The sequence below is a fragment of the Cervus elaphus genome, chromosome 9 (genome assembly GCF_910594005.1).
Source record: "Cervus elaphus chromosome 9, mCerEla1.1, whole genome shotgun sequence".
Taxonomy (NCBI): Eukaryota; Metazoa; Chordata; class Mammalia; order Artiodactyla; family Cervidae; genus Cervus; species Cervus elaphus.
Genome location: NC_057823.1, coordinates 69,276,162 through 69,294,606, shown reverse-complemented (window position 1 = coordinate 69,294,606; position 18,445 = coordinate 69,276,162). Strand labels below are relative to the sequence as shown.

General features: G+C 40.9%; 1 protein-coding gene across 1 annotated transcript in view; it reads left to right on the top strand.

Moving 5' to 3' along the window:
- The first annotated feature begins 9,241 nt into the window (after nt 1-9,241).
- Nucleotides 9,242-18,445, top strand: part of LOC122700486 (hepatitis A virus cellular receptor 1-like) — a 28,254-nt gene continuing 19,050 nt past the window's right edge. Inside the window, exons 1-4 of the mRNA XM_043913397.1 lie at nt 9,242-9,349; nt 12,457-12,514; nt 14,392-14,721; nt 17,872-18,087. Of these exons, the coding sequence (XP_043769332.1) occupies nt 12,469-12,514; nt 14,392-14,721; nt 17,872-18,087 (592 nt within the window). The 5' untranslated portion in view covers nt 9,242-9,349; nt 12,457-12,468. The remainder of the gene's footprint in view (nt 9,350-12,456; nt 12,515-14,391; nt 14,722-17,871; nt 18,088-18,445) is intronic.

Sequence of the window (18,445 nt, the reverse complement as noted above, 5' to 3'; positions counted from 1 at the left end):
TTAGCTATTTCCAAAATTAAATTTCTCAAGCAAGAATTAAGATGTGACAAAATATGAATGGAAAAATAATAGAAAATCTGGACCTTTTAGAGGTCAGTCAAAATGATGGTGTGATTCCATGTTGTTTCATTCACTATTGAGGACAGTCAATAACCCAGGGATGCTCACACCACACCCAGAGTGAGGCACTGAATTCTTAATGCTGGGCATAAACAGAGATCTAAAAGCAATATAAAGCAAAGTTAACAAGGGTAGGGAAGGGGCCATAAGTCATGTCCCATAAACAAGGCAGTTTAGAGAAACATGAGGTTCTCTAGGTACCAGAAGCACTGCTGCCAGGTAGTAGAGAGTTTAGACCTGTTCTGTGTAATCACAGAGTTCAAACAGGACCAACAGGCAGATACTGTCTAGACACAGAGCTTGTTTTAAATATTTCTAAGTCTCAGAAGTGCCCCTAGATTGAATGGACTTCCTTAGGTGTGGTAGTGAGTTCACCATCACTGGAGGCATTCAAGTATACTGTGGAAGATAACTCATTAGTGATGCTACATAGATTAAGCCATGAGACAGGCAAAGTTTAGTCTCTAACTTTCACTTTGTGAAATTAAAGCATGACTGGATTAGGGACACCAATATGATAGGTGGCTATTTGTTTTTTAAACAAAAACTTCTAAGACGTATTTTGATGATTCACATGTCATACCTGCATCATCAATCCTAAGAAAAAAAGGTACATTACAGTGTGAAAAGACCATCTTTATCCTCACTTCCACAGAGGACATTTTTTACCTTCTCCAACATCGTCTAGCCTGTAAAGAGAGAAGAGAGCCTACTGATGAGAACACAAAGACCAGCAGCCAGTGGATGCTGCTAAATTACAAAATGACTAACCAAGGGCTGTTAGAGTCAAAATGGCTCAGAGTCCATCCAGTCCAAGCCTCTCATTTCACAGATGGCAAAACTGAGGCCACGGGAGATAAAGGGCATTTGCCAATCTAGTATAATAAGGGGATTTAAAGTTTCTGTATTAGCAAAACATAAAATCATGATCTTAATGTGTCTCTTTACCAGGAGGATCTTCAAGTATGACTTTGAAAAGTTACCTTTCCCTACTTATTAATATTTACTTGCTAACAGATACTGTGGTATTGGTCAGTTATTAAGAAAGGAAGGTCTTTATCACAGTTTATACCAAATCCTTTCATTTCTTTTCTAAAAAGCTATATAGGAGAACAGGTATGCAAAATCCCTTTCCAGAGAGTTTTCAAATTATGTTTTTTTAAAAAGACAAAACAAAAAATCTGCTCCCATTGCCTAATTTGGTAGGGGACTTAAAACCCAGGAATGACACCGTACATGTTTTTTCATTTTCCATACTGCTAATGCTCCTTCAATGAACTCCAGTTTAACAATGACCTTTTGAAGTGAGTCACCCAGAGTTGAGCAAATAATGGGTAGAATGGCATATCTCCTTCCTTCTTTTGCGTGTCATACTTCTGTCAACGGAACCTGCCACTATATTTGCATTTGGGGCAAATACCACAGTGTTAACCAAGACAGGTTAATGTGAGCTGAATCCCCACATCTTTTTTTTTTTTACCTCTAAGGCCACCTCGCCAACTCTGTCTTTAATCAGAATGCAAGCCCAAGGCATTAAACCGCCGAGTGGTGCTTAATCATTGTAACAGCTTGTACAGACATCACAGCAATCAGGCATGCAAGATGGATTACCTGGTGTGTTTATGGAAACAATTGGTTTTCATGAACTTCCCTGAAAAGACAAGGCCGTGTTAGAATCAGAGTAGCTGTGCTTATGTGAACGAAATGCTGGGGCATGCACAGAGCAATCTTATGAAGAGCAGAAGTGGTCCAAAGATGGGAACTTAGGAAGTGGATTTGACAGAGAAAGCCACTCCTTTCCAAGATCAGATGATTCTTCTTTTGGGTTACTGCCCACCAGCTGCAAAGTTGTCTCAATATTATAGACAATGGTGTTAAGCTGCTTTTGTGTAGCATGCAGGGATTGAACCTGACCAGGGATCGAACCCGTGTCACCTGCAACGGGAGTGCAAGTCTTAACCACTGTACCATCAGGGAATATTCTTGATTTATTTGAATTCAAGTACTCACTTGGGTTTTAGAACACTTCCTGTGCACATGTACCCAGAATTTCCCAAACTGTAACATGTGTTTGTATTGAGAGTTAATGGCACATTTCCACTAAGCTCCAAATTTCCCTCTACAGTATTCACTAGGGACAAGTGTGGAGGCACACAAGTTTCACTATTGTTGTTCAAACAGGCTGAGATGGTTACTAGTAGTCAGAACTGCTCACTTACTACTAACTTCTGTTAGTGACTACAGAACAATTTTTTCCCCCATTTTTAAAGCACCATTTCACATGTTCAGAGATGTGGAGTGATTTGCCTAAGATCACACAGCAGTGCAGAGAGAGCTGGGACTCACCCACAGGTTTCAGGAATATTATTAAACTGTGTCCATGGTATCCTGGGCTTCCCCAGTGGTGTAGTAGTAATAAATCAGCCTGTTAATGCCAGAGTCCAAAGACCCTGGGATTCAATTCCCAGGTCAAAAAGATCCGCTGGAGTAGGCAATGGCAAACCACTACAGTATTCTTGTTTGGAAAATCCCATGGACAGTGAAGCCTGGCTGGCTACTCTTCATGGGGCCAAGATGGAGTTGTCAGTGGGTAAACTTAGGGGGGAATGCAAGAACCACCTGAAATTATATATGTGTGTGTATTATACAAATATACATATATATATACACATATACATATATACATACATATACATATACTATATATGTATACAGTGTGTATGTATCCACACATTTGTCTGTGGAAAAAGTCTAGAACTTCTGTTAGATTCTCTAAGATTTCTGCAAAGCCCCAAATAAGGAACCATAATTCAAACACAAACAACAGGAACAACCACAATTAAAATTCTCATAGGTTTCCTACTCCCAGGTAAAGGCAGTCTGTTAAGGGAATATGAACTCTTGTCCCTCTAAGTAGCTGGGAATTCAGATCATTGTGTCGAGCCTGAGGATTAATTTCATTTCTCACTTGGCCACAGGAATGTGTGGAATGGTCCCAAATTGCTTCTTATAGTCCTAGCTTCCCTCTTGGGTCCAGACCCTGAAGACAGCACGAGGAGACCCATCTCACTAAGTCATTTCCTAAATAAAATCCAGTGACACGAGATTAAATCTCTTATGATTATGCCTTAGCCTCACTTTTACTGCCTCAATAACATCCCAAATCCTTTTTGTCTAGTCCTTTCCCCTCTCAGTCTTCTGAGTAGCAGTAGGTAGAGGTTAAAAGACCTCAGCTGGCAAGTGTAAGACTCATAGTTATGTACCAGCTCCACCATTGTATGCTTTTTGTTTTTTAGAATCTCAGGTTCTTGTTCTAGCCTTTTCGAAATCTATTTCCTGGTGGTGAATGAGAGCCCTCATGCGGGACTCCTATCCCCTCTCCTCACTGCATCTCTGCTGCTCTTCCTACTCACACACCTTCATTCTCAGGCCAGGCCGGCTGAGGAGCAAGAGGCCACATCTACCAGCTCCCAACTGAGTTGGTTCCTTCCAAGTTCAGTTCAGTCGCTCAGTCATGTCCAACTCTTTGCAACCCCATGGACTGCAGCATTCCAGGCCTCCCTGTCCATCACCAACTCCCTCGGAGCTTACTCAAACTCATGCCCATTGAGTCGGTGATGTAATCCAACCATCTCACCCTCTGTCATCCCCTTCTCCTCCCACCTTCAATCTTTCCTAGCATCAGGGTCTTTTCCAATGAGTCACCTCTTCATATCAGGTGGCCAAAGTATTGGAGTTTCAGCTTCAGCCTCAGTCCTTCCAATGAATATTCAGCACTGATTTCCTTTAGGATGGACTGGTTTGATCTCCTTGCTATTCAAGGGACTCTCAAGAGTCTCCTCCAACACCACAGTTCAAAAGCATCAATTCTCTGGTGCTCAGCTTTCTTTATAGTCCAACTCTGATATCCATACACTACTGGAAAAACCATAGCTTTGACTTCCTTAGAGCTTCCTTCCAAGTACAGAGACATTTTTTTTGGTTTTATGGCTTTTTGTTTGTTTGTTTGTTTTTACTGCTGATCACACCAGGGGGAAAATCAGTGATGAGTTGGCAAACTTACTTTCGCTTACGGAAGTGAAAAAACCTTTTTAAAAAACATGGTAGTCATTCTTGACTCACTATTAGAATAAACTTGAGGTTCTGAAAGGTTTTCACTGACTCCTTTTTGCATGGCTCTACAGAACTCTCAGTTACAGGTTTTGTTTCTCTGGGTGGACATCTTTAATCTTCTGATAGCCCTCAGTTTTTTTATAATATTCACATGACTCAATCTAGAGGCCTGTGCTCTATAATTTGGGCTTCCCAGGTAGTACTAGTGGTAAGAACCTGCCTGCAGGAGATATTAAGAGAGACAGGTTCAATCCCTGGGTCAGGAATATCCCCTGGAGTAGGAAATGCCAACCCCACTCCAGTATTCTTGTGTGGAGAATCCCATGGACAGAGAAGTCTATAGGGTCTCACAGATTTGGACAGGACGGAAGCAAGTTAGCACACAGGCAGACACCACTCTATAATTTAGGCTCAGAAATCAAGTTTTGCTTGAAAAAGAGCTGTGGTCAAGTGTGCCATGCAAGGCCTTCCTGATTTGTATTATTTATTTTATAAGACATCTCCAAGTATGGATCTCCTGCTCCAGGGCCCTCCTCTGCTTTGAAGGTGTTTGGTCTGCAGACACCATCTGAAGAAACCCTACCTAGGCTGGCAAATCCTCACCTCCGCTCTGTGGCTGCCTAAATGGAGCTCAGGGATGTGGAGTGACTTTCCCAAGATCACACAGCAAAGCAGAGGGAAAACTGAGACTCATACTCATGTTTCAGAGGCTTTAAATTTGAGTCTAGGGACTCCTGGGGGTGGTGTTGTCAGTGGGAAACTGATGCTAAATTGAGGCTCAGACAAGGCCACCGGGTTGAGAGAGGGCTTGCAGTGAGTCAGGGAGATTGCAGATTAGAGGCCAGTTCTCTTATTCCACATAGTTAACCTTTGTCCCAGGACTAGCAGACTCTCTCTCTCAATGGAGCTCCCTGAGGGCAGATTTTCCTATTTGCTCCTCAAATATCAGGCTTCAGTTTTTCTCAGACACAAGGTGTCTCATTATGCTCATCAACAGCAAGAAGTCCAGGCAGTAAATCATTTCAAATCCCACACATTCAAATACGCATGAGGACTTGGCTGTCCACCGAGGAAAACTGGAAAAAAGTGAAACCTGCTCTGGTAATCATCAAATTTTCCTTTCTTTGTGATTGTTACAGTAGTTTTTTCTTGGTCCCAGGGTTGGATGGTGGGGGAGTGGAAATGGGGGACTTTTAGGAGCATTTGCTATCTTACTGTGTCTTTCTGTTTTACAAAACCAGCCCAAGCTTCATGGTCCAGAGAAAGCTGTTTTTTTCCAGCAAATCGAAGGATTCTCAGAGGGAAAAGTGGTTGGAGATGAGATTTTTATATCTTTATCTTGGCATCTCATTTGGATACATGGAAATAGGTTGCATGATACTTGGTAATGGCCTTTCAAATCTATGATTCATTAAACATGGCTTAACTGGTTGGTTCTCCGTGCAGGGCCCAGACATACCCAAATGAGGAAGCCTTGACGTCTGTCCTTAAAGAGGTTTAGAGACAGGCTGTGTACAGCCAACAACCATCCTGTGGGATTTACTTTGGGGCAGAGTTATGAAAAAGTGCCCTGGGGACCCAAAAAAGGGAGAGAAGTGTTCTAAGTGGGAAAGGAGGGCCAGGATGTTTCTCTCAGAGATCCTTGAATTGATTCTTCATGGATGAGAACATTTCATTGAGCAGAGAGAACACAAAGGGAGAACAGCCTGAGCAGGGATAAAGGGACGGATAAGAGTGTGAAATCTTTGGTGATTGATTAAGAGCCTAGTTTAATCTAATGGTGACTAGGGAGCCAGGAGTGGTCTCGGTTCTTAAAGGACTTCATTGATGGGCTGAAGAATTTAGATTTTATTCCAGGGTCTTAAGGAACCATTCATGTGTTTGGATTAGGGAATGGTATTTTCAGTTCTGTTTTTGGAAAAATTGCTCCTGTAAAGTCTATGGAAGCTATGTTGGAGTGGAGAGGATGGTAAACAATCTGCCTGCAATGCGGGAGACCCGGGTTGGAACCCTGGGTCGGGAAGATCCCCTGGAGAAGGAAACGGCTACCCACTCCAGTATTCTTGCTGGCAGAATTCTATGGACAGAGGAGCCTGGTGGGCTTCAGCCCATGGAGTCCCAAGGAGTTGGACAAGACTAAGTGACTAACACTTTCACTTTCCATAAGCCTCTATGCAGAGAGGCTCCCCAGGAGGTTCCTGCTTTAATCCAGACAGGAGAGGAGTGTCTCCACTAGAGTGACAGCAGCAGTAACAGCAGAGAAGGGACAGAGCCAGAGCCATTAGGACTTGGAATTGTGAGGACTTAGTGGCTGGAGTAAGAAGGAAGGATGGGTGAGTCTCTGTACTTGGGAGATTAGCTGATGTGATGGGTTCACTGGTAAAAGAACCCTGGGAGAAAAAGTGAAAATAATTTGGATTTTCTTGAGTTTGAAGTGCCCCTGGGTGATGTTGAGCAGGCAGTTGGAAATGTGGGGCTGAGTGGACTTATGGATGCCTAAGTGGGGTTTGGTGTCTGATGATTGGCACCTCCCTCTGATCAAATAATCATTACTATGATGATACAGTGTAATTGTGAATAGGGACTTCCCACTATACCAAAGCTTTCATAGTTATTATCTCATAGGGGAGAGTTCTGGGCTATCTATGTAATTCTGGGAGTCACTGATAATAAAAAACAATTACTGAGTGCTTTTTATAGGAAAGGGCTGGGCCTGATGCTTTTGAGGGCATTATCTTGTTGTGAGGCCTCATCCAAATGTTTGAGGAAGATTCTATTATTACATTCATAATAAAGGAGAAGAAACTGAGGTTTGCAGAAATTAAGATATTTGCGAGTTAGAAAGATGACGTTTCAAAGTGGACTCTCTTGATTGTACTGAGACCTGAAATGAGTTTTCCATACTGCCACACCGGTCCTGGACGCACGGTATAGGGTTAAAACTCTCTCCTTCACGTAGGAGGAGTTAGTGATGGAAGACTCAAAGAATAAAGAAGGTGGTCTTCTCCCCTCCTCTCTCTTCCTTTGATTATAAAAATGTCACCCACTAAATACTCGGTACAGCACAAGACTCGTCTGTCAGCTTATGAGTCTCACAAGCATCCTATTCTTGTGAACCACTTCTTATTTATCCCTTTTCAGCCTCTGGCTGAATTCTTTCTGTGCTATTTGGAGAACAGGAGCTCCTCAGAGCGCCCAAAACACCACCTAGTGGTTTCAACTGGCAACCACAACTGACAGTAGATAAGAAGGTCACTGATGGGTCCTAGTGGGGCCAAGGGACAACGGAGTCCAAAAGTTCTGGGAAGGACACTCTGCCCATGGCCAACAGTATTAAGCAGGCCGATCACCCCTGAATGATTTGGGACTCTGATTGGGTACCTAGGTACAGACTATAGAAATGATGATTCGATGTGTAAAGACAGGGAACCAGGGGAACAGTTGGAATCAACTTGGGTTTTCACAGAAAGGTAGCAGGTATATTTGGAGATGTAAAGGGGATCTTTTGGTTGGTACATGTGACAAGGGGTGTGATATGTTAAGAGGAAGAAATTTTACCTTTTGGGTTGCTTCTGACAGGATTTGGCAATCTATACTCATCTTCCTAATTCTAAGAGTTTTCTTCTACATTCTGTGTGTATCCCTGATAAAATTCAAGTCTGTAAACTTACACTTTTTAACTAATGCAGACATATTTTTAGCATCATCAACCTTAAGTATAATACTTTATTGTACCTGGGTTTTCTAAAAGTTAGTAAGTTCACTTTATATTTGTTGTAAAATTTGAAAGCAAGAAAATTAACCCCTTATTGTCAGACTTTTGCCAGTCTGATGTCCTTGAAGCATGACTATTATCTGCTCCTAAATGAGAAAAATTAAGATAGATTTTTAAAAAGCTGTAAATTAAACAGTCAGGAATGTGGGAAATCCAAGACGGCCACTTGTCTTTTCCCGGCTCCGTGGCAAACCCCATTCTTCATTTAATGGGTTAAAGCCTTTTTTGGCTACAAGACTGGTATCCTCACAGTGAAAACAGAATGATTAAAAATGTGTTTTTCACTTGAGGTATACTTTGACTGTTTTTAGCAATCAAAGTACCTACCTTATTGGAAAAATTATACAGGCCTATGTGATCAATCTGGCAGTCTTATTTTATGAACAGATTAATCTTAATTTGGCTATATTTGATAAAAATGAGGGTAATTTTAGAGAAAAAGATTGTTTTAATAGGTATAAAATTTTAGTTTTGCTACTTGAGGTATGTATCTACTGTCTGAAACTTACTTTTCCAATAGTTCTTTGTTGCTATGTTATATTGTTATAAAGCTTAAATGAGTTATTAAGAAGGTATTCTAAGCTTGTTTCTGAAGCTGGTCTTTGGATTGAGACTAGATGCCCATAGTCTATTACCGGGGGATTACACATACTATCATTTAGAGGACTGTGTCCAACCTAGATGAAAGGCCTCTTATCAGTTTTCTTAAGTATATGATGTACAAGGAAACTGATGGGAATCATTTTCCAAGACTTAAGGTCCTGCCTGCCTGCTAAGTCGCTTCAGTTGTGTCCAGCTCTATGCGATCCTGGGGACTGTAGCCCACCAGACTCCTCTGTCCAGGGGATTCTCCAGGCAAGAATACTGGCGTGGGTTGCCATGCCTTCCTCCAGGGGATCTTCCCAACCCAGGGATCGAAACAAAGTCTCCCACATTGCAGGCAGATTCTTTACCAGCTGAATCAGCAGGAAGTCCAAGAATAATGGCTGGGTAGACTATTCCTTTTCCAGGGGAACTTCCTGACCCAGGAATCAAACCAGGGTCTTCTGCATTGCAGGCGGATTCTTTACCAGCTGAAGCTACCAGGGAAGCCCAAGACTAAAGCTACTTCCTCCTAATTACTTGAAGTGCCCAGCGGAGGACTTCCTGAGCCCTGATGTCAGTCTTCCCCTCCCTCCAACCCTTATAAGCGCTGATCCTTTATTTTCAATTTTCAGCAAGACCAGTGTCTGCTCACTGTCAACACCACTGGGACACCTTCTCTACTATTCCTTTGCGGCAATTTCTCAGGGAGTAACATCTGCTTGGGAGACCACTTTGGAAGGAACAACATCTAAAGTTGTAAGTACAAATCTTGGTTAAATTACACAGTGGATTTTGACATGGGAAGGAAACTTTTGGATAGCTAACTACTGCTCGAGTGCACCCCGCTGCTGCAACAGGAGCTATCTTACAGGCAGGAGCCCTTGCTCTAGCAGAGGCTATTATCCCCGGGGAAAACACACCCAAGGCTGAGGAATGACCTCCACTAACAGGAGCTCCTAGGTACCCCAAGTTACCCAAGGGACTCAATCCCAGCCTAGCTGGCTGAGAGCATACCAGAGCAGTATGTTACCAACCAACTGCTCCTATGGTTCTTCCTCTGAGAGGACTTTCTCATAAAAATCAAGAAACAAACGTGTTTTCTTTGCTGTTTGATCTAAGTCTGGCAGAGGATAAATTGAGAGGTTTTTCTGAGGACTCTGAAATTTTCACAAAGAAGCTTACCTGGGGGGAATCTCACCTGGGGGGATTTACAGATTTTATCCCACCGCTACCCTCCTAAGAAAGAACAGCACACAGTACTGGCAGCCAGAGCCCACGCTGACCGAGTGGAAGCCCAGGCCCAAGAGGGCCACGCAGTACACCAGGTGGAAAACAGTGCTTTCCCTGAGGCAGATCCACACTGGGGACCAGATGAATTGTAATGATAGAAATAAGTAGGACCATAGGATTAATTATTTATTAGTGGGTATGAAAAAGCTTATAGTGAAACCCATCAATTATGAAAAAAGTGAAAGAAGTCCAACAGGGGCCAGAGGGAAATCCTGCAGCTTTTCAAAGGAGATTAGTGGAAGCTTTTAAATAGTACCCAATGTGGATCCCTCCTCTCCAGAGGGACAGGTCCTTTTGGCTATACATTTCATAACCCAGTCTGCCCCAGACTTCAGATGCAAAATTCAAATAGCAACTGCTGGAAGGAGGAGGTCCTCAGACCTTTTGAGCAATTTGCTCTAGTTGTCTTATTTGGTTTTCAATAATAGGGATATGGCCGAAAAGACTGAATGTGTCCAGAGAAATACACAAAAGGCCCAAATGATGGCAGTGGCCCTGTTCACTCACAGACCATGAAAGGGAGGCCAGACTTTCTGGGTCATTTGACTGTGCAAGACCGATGGGTATCCAAAATCAATGTGCCAGGTGTGAACAGAAGGGACACTTGAAGGGAAATTGTGATCAATGAGCTTTTAGAAAACATCCAGGACATTGAAAGAGAGAATGCCCCAGATGCCAATGAGTGACAGGGGGCCCTTGGCTATTGACAGTTTCATGATCAGAAGACTGAGGTCGCCCGAAGCCAAAGCTGACTTTGCCTAGAGAGACCATCTACATAACTAATGCCAAACTTCAGGTGGTCATTGATGTGGAAGGCCACTTAGTAGAATTTCTTAGAGATACTGGTGGAACCTTCTCTGTCTTAACCCAGAGGGTTAGAAATCTTAACAACCGTAAGAAATATATAATGGAAGTGTCAGGAGAGAGACAGAGGTACACTTTCCTAAAAACCCTTTTGTACAACATCAATGGCCAGTTGTTTTTGTATTCCTTTCTGTTTGTGCCTGATTGTCCTATCTCTTTAATGGAAGGTGGTATGGTGGTTTAATTGCTAAGTTGTGTTTTATTCTTGCAACCCTATGACCCTTGCCAGATTCCTCTGTCCATGGGGTTTCCCAGGCAAGAATACTGGAGAGGGATGCCATTTCCTTCTCCAGGGGATCTTCCCAACCCAGGGATCAAACCCAGGTCTGCATTACAGGCGGATTCCTTAATGACTGAGCCACCAGGCAAGTCCTATCTCTGTAATGGAAGGGACTTAACTAAATTAGGGGCCACTCTGTTTCCTGAGGGACAAGGAAGCAACTCTATCACCAATTGATATTAATAGAAAATAAAGAACAGATTAACAGAGATAGAAGACTTAATAAGCCCTGAAGTATAAAATATTAAGATACTGGGCCTAATAAAAAAACAAACAGATTAAGGACTTAAATGACCCTTTTCCAGATTTAGAAACTGTTTTGGAAAAATGTTTTGGATCACCAAATCATGGTTATAATCTTTTTTAATGCTTAATTTCTTTTCATTTTTATCTTTTGTAAATCCATCCTCCAAAGCTTAACATCTAAGAGAACTAAAAGGATGATACTAATTGGTTTATAATTCTTACAACAGAAAAGAGACAGTCAGCCAGGTGTTTTAGTCCTTCCCCAGGCAGGCCTACATCCAATCTCAGAAGGAAGCAATTAATGATTCATTGTTACCTCTTACCCACTTTTAAGCATAAAACAGTAAACATCTGGAGTAGGAAATCATAGGGACAAAGTAAAGGGACATGATAGTGATTTAATAGTTAATCCCATTAGGTAATTATATGTAAAGAAAAAAGTAAGAGAGACCTCTGTAAGTTAATGATCACCCAAGAAAAAAATGGAAAAATCCTGAAACAATGTGGGCTTCCTTGTCTCATAAAGCAGAGCAAGTCACTTAGCAGCATCAAAGCCAGACCTGCTTGCCAAACAACAAATCCAAGCTAACTCGCTTAGCCATAAAACCGTTTAACAGGAGCATAAGACATGCCTTCAAACTGTATAGCAATAGTGGAAAATAGGGCCTAAAACCTGCCCAGTGACGTGAACAAGGTAATGACCCCTAGGACATGCTCCCAGCACACACACACACACACACACACACACACACACACACAGAAATAATTTATGGAAAGGTGACATTTCAAAGTGAATGACCCTCACTGTTCTGAGACCTGAAATAATTTCTCCATAGTTCCATGACAATCCCAGATGCACCATATAGGGCCAAAAACTCCCCTACCCAACTTGTAGGAGGAGTTAGTGATGGAAGACTCAAAAAAAGACAAAGAAGGTGGTCTTCTCCCCTCCTCTATCCTCCTTTGATGATGAAAATGTAACCCACTCAGTACTTGGGGTGGCACAACACTCACCTGCTGGATCCGATGCCTCACAAGCATTCTATTCTCATAAATCACTTCTTTATCACTTTGCCTCTGGCTAATCCTTTCTTGGAGCCCCCAAAACATCACCTAACTGTTTTGATTCTGATACTATATGGTGGCAGGACACACTAACCAGTTTGCTTTCTCTTTCCTTCAGGACAATAGCGTCATGCATCCTTGGGTAGCCATCCTGGGCTTCCTACTCCTTCTGATAGGTAAGTGAACAGGTGGGCTGTGCTTTGGAAGCCTGAGGATGGGGGAGTGTAGGGGCTGTGTTGGTGATGAGGCAGCGGAGGTGTTCTAGGGCTTTGTCAGAAGGTAATGGGGTCACCAATGAGCAAAGAACAAGGCTGAAGCCTTAAGCCAAAGAAATTGCTTAAATACTAAGACTTACAAAATCTGTGAGTGGGTTACAAGGCATGACGCTGTACAGTATGGTTTATGCCACTGCCCGTATTTAAACAACAAAAAAATATGGAGGGATGGGTAGGTAGATGGCTATGTATGCATGAACTGCTCATGTGTAGGTAGGAAACAGTAGCAGCTGTTATCACAGTGTAGAAGGGGATGAGAAGAAGAAATGGGGATGAGGGGGGAAGGAAAGAGTCCTTTACTGTACCATTCTGTGCTTTTTGATTTTTTCAACTGTGGGCAAATATTTCTGTTAAAAAGAAAATATTTTAATTTCCCTACTTTTCCAGTTGTTAAGACTCTGTGCTTCCAATGCAGGGTGCAGGGGTTCCATCCTTGAATGAGTAATTAAGGTCCCACAGACCATGCTGTGTGACCAAAAAAATTTTTTTAATAAATAAAATATTTTAATTAAAAATATCCTATGAGACAGGGGAAATTTAGGAATACACATATCCTAAATTTTAAAACAATCTCTAGAGTTGGGAATATGAGGAAACATATTTTTTTAAATTATACTTCTAGAACAAATTTTTATATTTAGCCTGTATTACCTTTGTAATCCAAAAATGATACTAAGCAAAATTAAATATTACCGGAATTCCAGTGAAAAAACTAGACTCTTATTTTATGTATCAATGAGTGTTTTATTCCCAGAGCACTTCCCAGAGTTACAGCCCAGCCCTATGATTAGTCATGAGACTCAGATTCTTTTATGGACCACTCGGACTGCATTTGACAATGTAGGGATTTTTAAGCCACTGACTCAGGAGAGAGGTGTTTTTGTTTGTTTGTTTTTTAAGAGGCAACATTTAGTATTTGACTGAATGTTCTCCAGTTTTTTGGTTTCACCTGGGTAAGTGGACTGTGCTTCCTTATACATTGCTCAAGAAGGGATCCCTGCTTGAATTTATCTGGTTGATCCTTAAGCCCATGATAAGCTTCAGTTTCTCCTGAAAGTGTTATAAACTCAATTTCCTAAGAATTGATTTCTAAACAGCTTAGCTTTGGCCTTCTAACCAATAATGCTTTAAGTAAAACTTTATCTCTGCTTTTTTTTTTTTAAATTTGATTAAGAGCAAGGTTATGAGGTGATTTAATTTGAAAGAGCTATTTATTTATTTATTTTTGTTTGTTTTTGTTTTTTTTGAAAGAGCTATTTAAAAACTTACAATAAAGACAAAATCAAAACTAAAAATGCAAAAGAGTTTTTAAAAGAGATTTCAACTGAGATACTGACAATCAGGGGAGAAGAAAAGCTACATGTATGTGTTACCTATTTCATAAGCAGATACATGTCAAAAACAGAAAGAAATACACACATATTCATGTATTACTGTTATGGCATTTATTTCAAACCTTTTGGAGAGAGATTTGGTCTTACTACCAAGAGATTGAACATATTTCTCCCTTTATCCTGAAACTTTCTCTCAGAAATCTATCCCATTAGGAAGTAATTCTGAATACAGAAAAACATTTATATGATATTTCATCTAGAAATATATCTAGTAAATGATAATGCTGCTAAAGAATATGTGAATGTAGAAAAATGCTTATCCTAAGTTTTAAAAACTCAAGATGTTAGTCAGATGATTTCAAACCAAATAAGCTATATAAAGAAAAAACTGAAAGTAAAGTTAAAATATTGAGACCCCATGCTCTGGTTTCTCTTTATTTACAGATGGTGTAACGTCTTACCTACATGTGATTGGAGTGGAGGGTCAGTCTGTCAGGCTACCCTGCTCCTATAAAGGAAAAGTCACATCCACGTGCTGGGGCCGAGGGGAATGTTCTTGGTTAGACTGCAAAAATACCATTATCAGTACTGAGGAATACAAAGTCACTGAACGGAAGAATGAACGTTATAAGCTCAAGGGAAATATCGGTGGAAGAGATGTTTCTTTGACCATAGAGAATGCAGTCCCTTCTGACAGTGGCTTGTATTGTTGCCGTATTAAGAAATGGTTTTTCAATGATGAAAAAAACATCATAAAGTTGACTATAAAGCCAGGTGAGCTTGTCTTCCTACTTACTTTGATCACTTGCTATGGGTTACCCTAGATAAAGAGTTTTCTATTTGATATTAACCTCTTCTTCCTTGAATAGGGAAAGAAGAGGCTCCTATAATCTTGTTTTCTAATAACTCTTCATAGGATAACTTGTATTTGTATAGAATGAAGTGTTAACACTAACCTTGATTCAAGACCATAGGCTAAAGAAACTTCCCAGTCAGCAAAATATCTTCTAAGGCAGTGCTTTAGGAGTGCTAATTGATTAATGAAAAAGCATTCACTGTTCCACTGAGATATAGTGAACATTTTTATGGAGCTGAATTTATTCCACTTAAAGAACTGCCCTTTCCTCTGAGATTATTTCTTAGAAGAATTTTTAAATGTCCTTTCCTAACTTTTTAGGAGTTATAGAGAATTTCAAATGTATAAAGTAGGTAATATAACGTCTGGTCAAGTATTTGTATAATTTGGCTTTAATAGTGGTCAATTCAATCTTGTTGCATATATATTGTATGAGCCTTTATACTATAGAGTTTTATCCCCTCCTTCTGCCATGTCTTGGATTTTATGAAGCACATTTCACACCATATCACTAAATTAGTCAGATGAGTCACTCAGTTGTGTCCGACTCTTTGCAACCCCATGAACCGCAGCACGCCAGGCCTCCCTGTCCATCACCAACTCCCAGAGTTCACCCAAACCCATGTCCATTAAGTCGCTGATACCATCCAACCATCTCATCCTCTGTTGTCCCCTTCTCCTCTTGCCCCCGATCCCTTCCAGCATCAGGGTCTTTTCCAATGAGTCAGCTCTTCGCATCAGGTGGCCAAAGTATTGGAGTTTCAGCTTCAACATCAGTCCTTCCAATGAACACCCAGGACTGATCTCCTTTAGGATGGACTGGTGGGATCCCCTTGCAGTTCAAGGGACTCTCAAGAGTCTTCTCCAACACCATAGTTCAGAAACATCAATTCTTCAGTGCTCAGCTTTCTTTATAGTCTAACTCTCACATCCATACATGACTACTGGAAAAATTAAAATGGGCTTATGTCAGTATGAAAACATTTACATCTCAATAAATGTTCACTGGTAGCTTTTAAGAGTTTTGTGAAATAAAAAAATCAGGGAAGTTTACATTGTTCCATCTTGGTGTAGACATCCTACTTTTTCTTACCTTTTGATGAAAGGACAAGATTCTTTAGGATTTCCTGGTTCCTGGTGCTTTTTCCTAATGAATGTTCTCCCACGACACAGAATCCAATACCCAGTCCTACATAAGTTATGTCTCTTTTTTGCATTAAATGAAGTTGATATTGCAGTCTTCCAACTTTGTATTTTGCTTGCATCCTTGATGAAGGCAAGTGAAATAAGGTCAATTCTGATGCAGAAAATGCTGGCTCTAAGGAAACTGCATCTAAGAGTCAATTAACAGAAGCCAAGAGAGACTGACCCTAGAGACATGTGGAAAAGAGACAGCTTTTCAAGAGATCATTTTGGAATTGTGATATTATATGATTGGTCTAGCTGAATATATTTTTTAATGACATAGAAGGAAATTAGGGAAATTTTGTAGTGCTCAGAAATCTTTAAGAGATGAATATTTACAAATTCACTGCCCTGTCCAGAGGGAAACCAGTCCATAACTGAGCCAAAGTGACTCTCTGCCTCCAATCCAATTCTTTGCTTAAGTTTTCTTGCACGTTTGACAGGATGAACTTACTTTTCAACCTTCTGTTAAGGTTCTTCCTCAGCATCTCCTTCTACCCTTAGCTTCCTAGCTTCTTCCTCAGGAAATATTTTCCACCAAGGAAGACAGTTAGTTAAAAAAGCCAAGTAGACTTCCTCCTTGTTATAGTCCTTTGGTCAGATTTTTTTGCTTGCTTCCTCTTTTTGTCTAGATTTGATTTCAAAATGAATGGAGGGGATTGGGATTGAACATTTCATCAAAACCTTTGACTATACTCTTAGACCAGGCTTGGCAACCTGTACCTCCAGGACCATATCAGATTATAAACAGGCTCAATAGTAGTTTTATAAAGTTTTATTGAAACACAGCCTCAGCTAGTATATATATGTATATATGCCTCAGTTTATATACTGTCTATGACTGTTTTCACACTGACAGATTTGAGTAATTATCACCGAGATCACAGGGCCCCCAAAGGCTAAAATATTTACTAATGCCTTGTACATAAATACTTGTTGAAAAAAAAGTTTTTCTTCTTAAAGGCAAAATTGACTAGTTTCCAAATTAAGCTGACTTGAATCCCTCAAATGAGTTTTCACAGCAGTTGTCTCATATTCAAGAGACTTGATGTTCTAATTTACATTTTGTAGAGTTGAAAATCGAGAATACTGCTTGTGGGCAAAATAGATGTCCCTTAAGAAAAAAAGTCCACATTCTTGAGTCTACCCTAAACTTTTGCTCTTGTGCCAGGCACTGTGTTTTGGCTCACTTCTAATTTCAGTTCTTTCTCTGGATGTCTCTGAGGACTTCAATAAGTGGTTTGGAATCCTACAGGATTTCTGGTTCTGGAAAGCGCCAAAGTTTTTACCTGTGGTTATTATCTCTCATGTAGAAAGGAACCTTAAAACATCTAGTCCACCTTCTAACCAAGTGCATAGTGCATCTGTGTTGTCTAGCGTATGCTCTTGGTGTGAATTAATCTGCATTTAGGATGCAAGTCTTTTGGAAGGGTACTCATAAGGCTGACTGATAGAATGGCATTTCTTTGGTAAATATTCTGTTTCTTAGGAGCTACTATTTAGGCCCTAGTCATATATCACTGAAAAGACAAATGCAGCTTCAGGATCTAGACATTTTCCCCTTACTCACAGATATTTATTTAGATACATAAATATAATATACATGACTAGTTTTTACAAAGTGTTCAGCACAAATCCCAGGTATGATTGTTTTCAGGTCCATACCTCCCCAGATTTTGTCTTTTCAATGCAGCTGTTTTATTGTTGTGGCCATGTCTTCACTCACCCCTCAGTCAGAGATTCTAGTTGACCAATGATGTGAACTCCGGGTTCATGGGAGATAAGTGTTCATTTCTGCCTGAGGACAGTCTCCCTGGTTGCATTGATTTACCGGCTCTTATTTCCTGCAGTATGATGAATCCTTGCTCTCATGTTGATTTTAGCTCCACCTACAACAACAGTGAACCCCAGTATTACTACGGAAAACACGAGGACCAATACTGAGACTCCAAGAACAACCAACACCGCTACTCCAAAAGGGAACACCACTATTCCAGAAAGGGACAGCACTACTATAGTAGTCACGAATCCTCATATGACAACGGGGGCCTCTACTTCTGCCCTTCCAATGCCCACTCCCACAAAGGACCTCAAGCCAGGTAAACAGTTGTGATTCTGAGCCAAGAAGCCTTTAAAGGATTGGATGTAGACCATTCTGGGCACAGTGTTAAGGCTGAGGTATAGTCTAGGGTAAGGAGTTTTAATAGGCTTCCATATCTGACTTTAGAGTTTCTGAACTCCTACCCCTGATAGCTCAGTTTGTAAAGAATCTGCCTGCAATGCAGGAGACCCTGGTTTGATTCCTGGGTTGGGAAGATCTGATGGAGAAGGGCTAGGCTACCCACTCCAGTTTTCTTGGGCTTCCCTTGTGGCTCAGCTGTGAAGAATCTGCCTGCATTGTGGGAGACCTGGGTTCGATCTCTGGTTTGGGAAGATGCCCTGGAGAAGGGAAAGTCT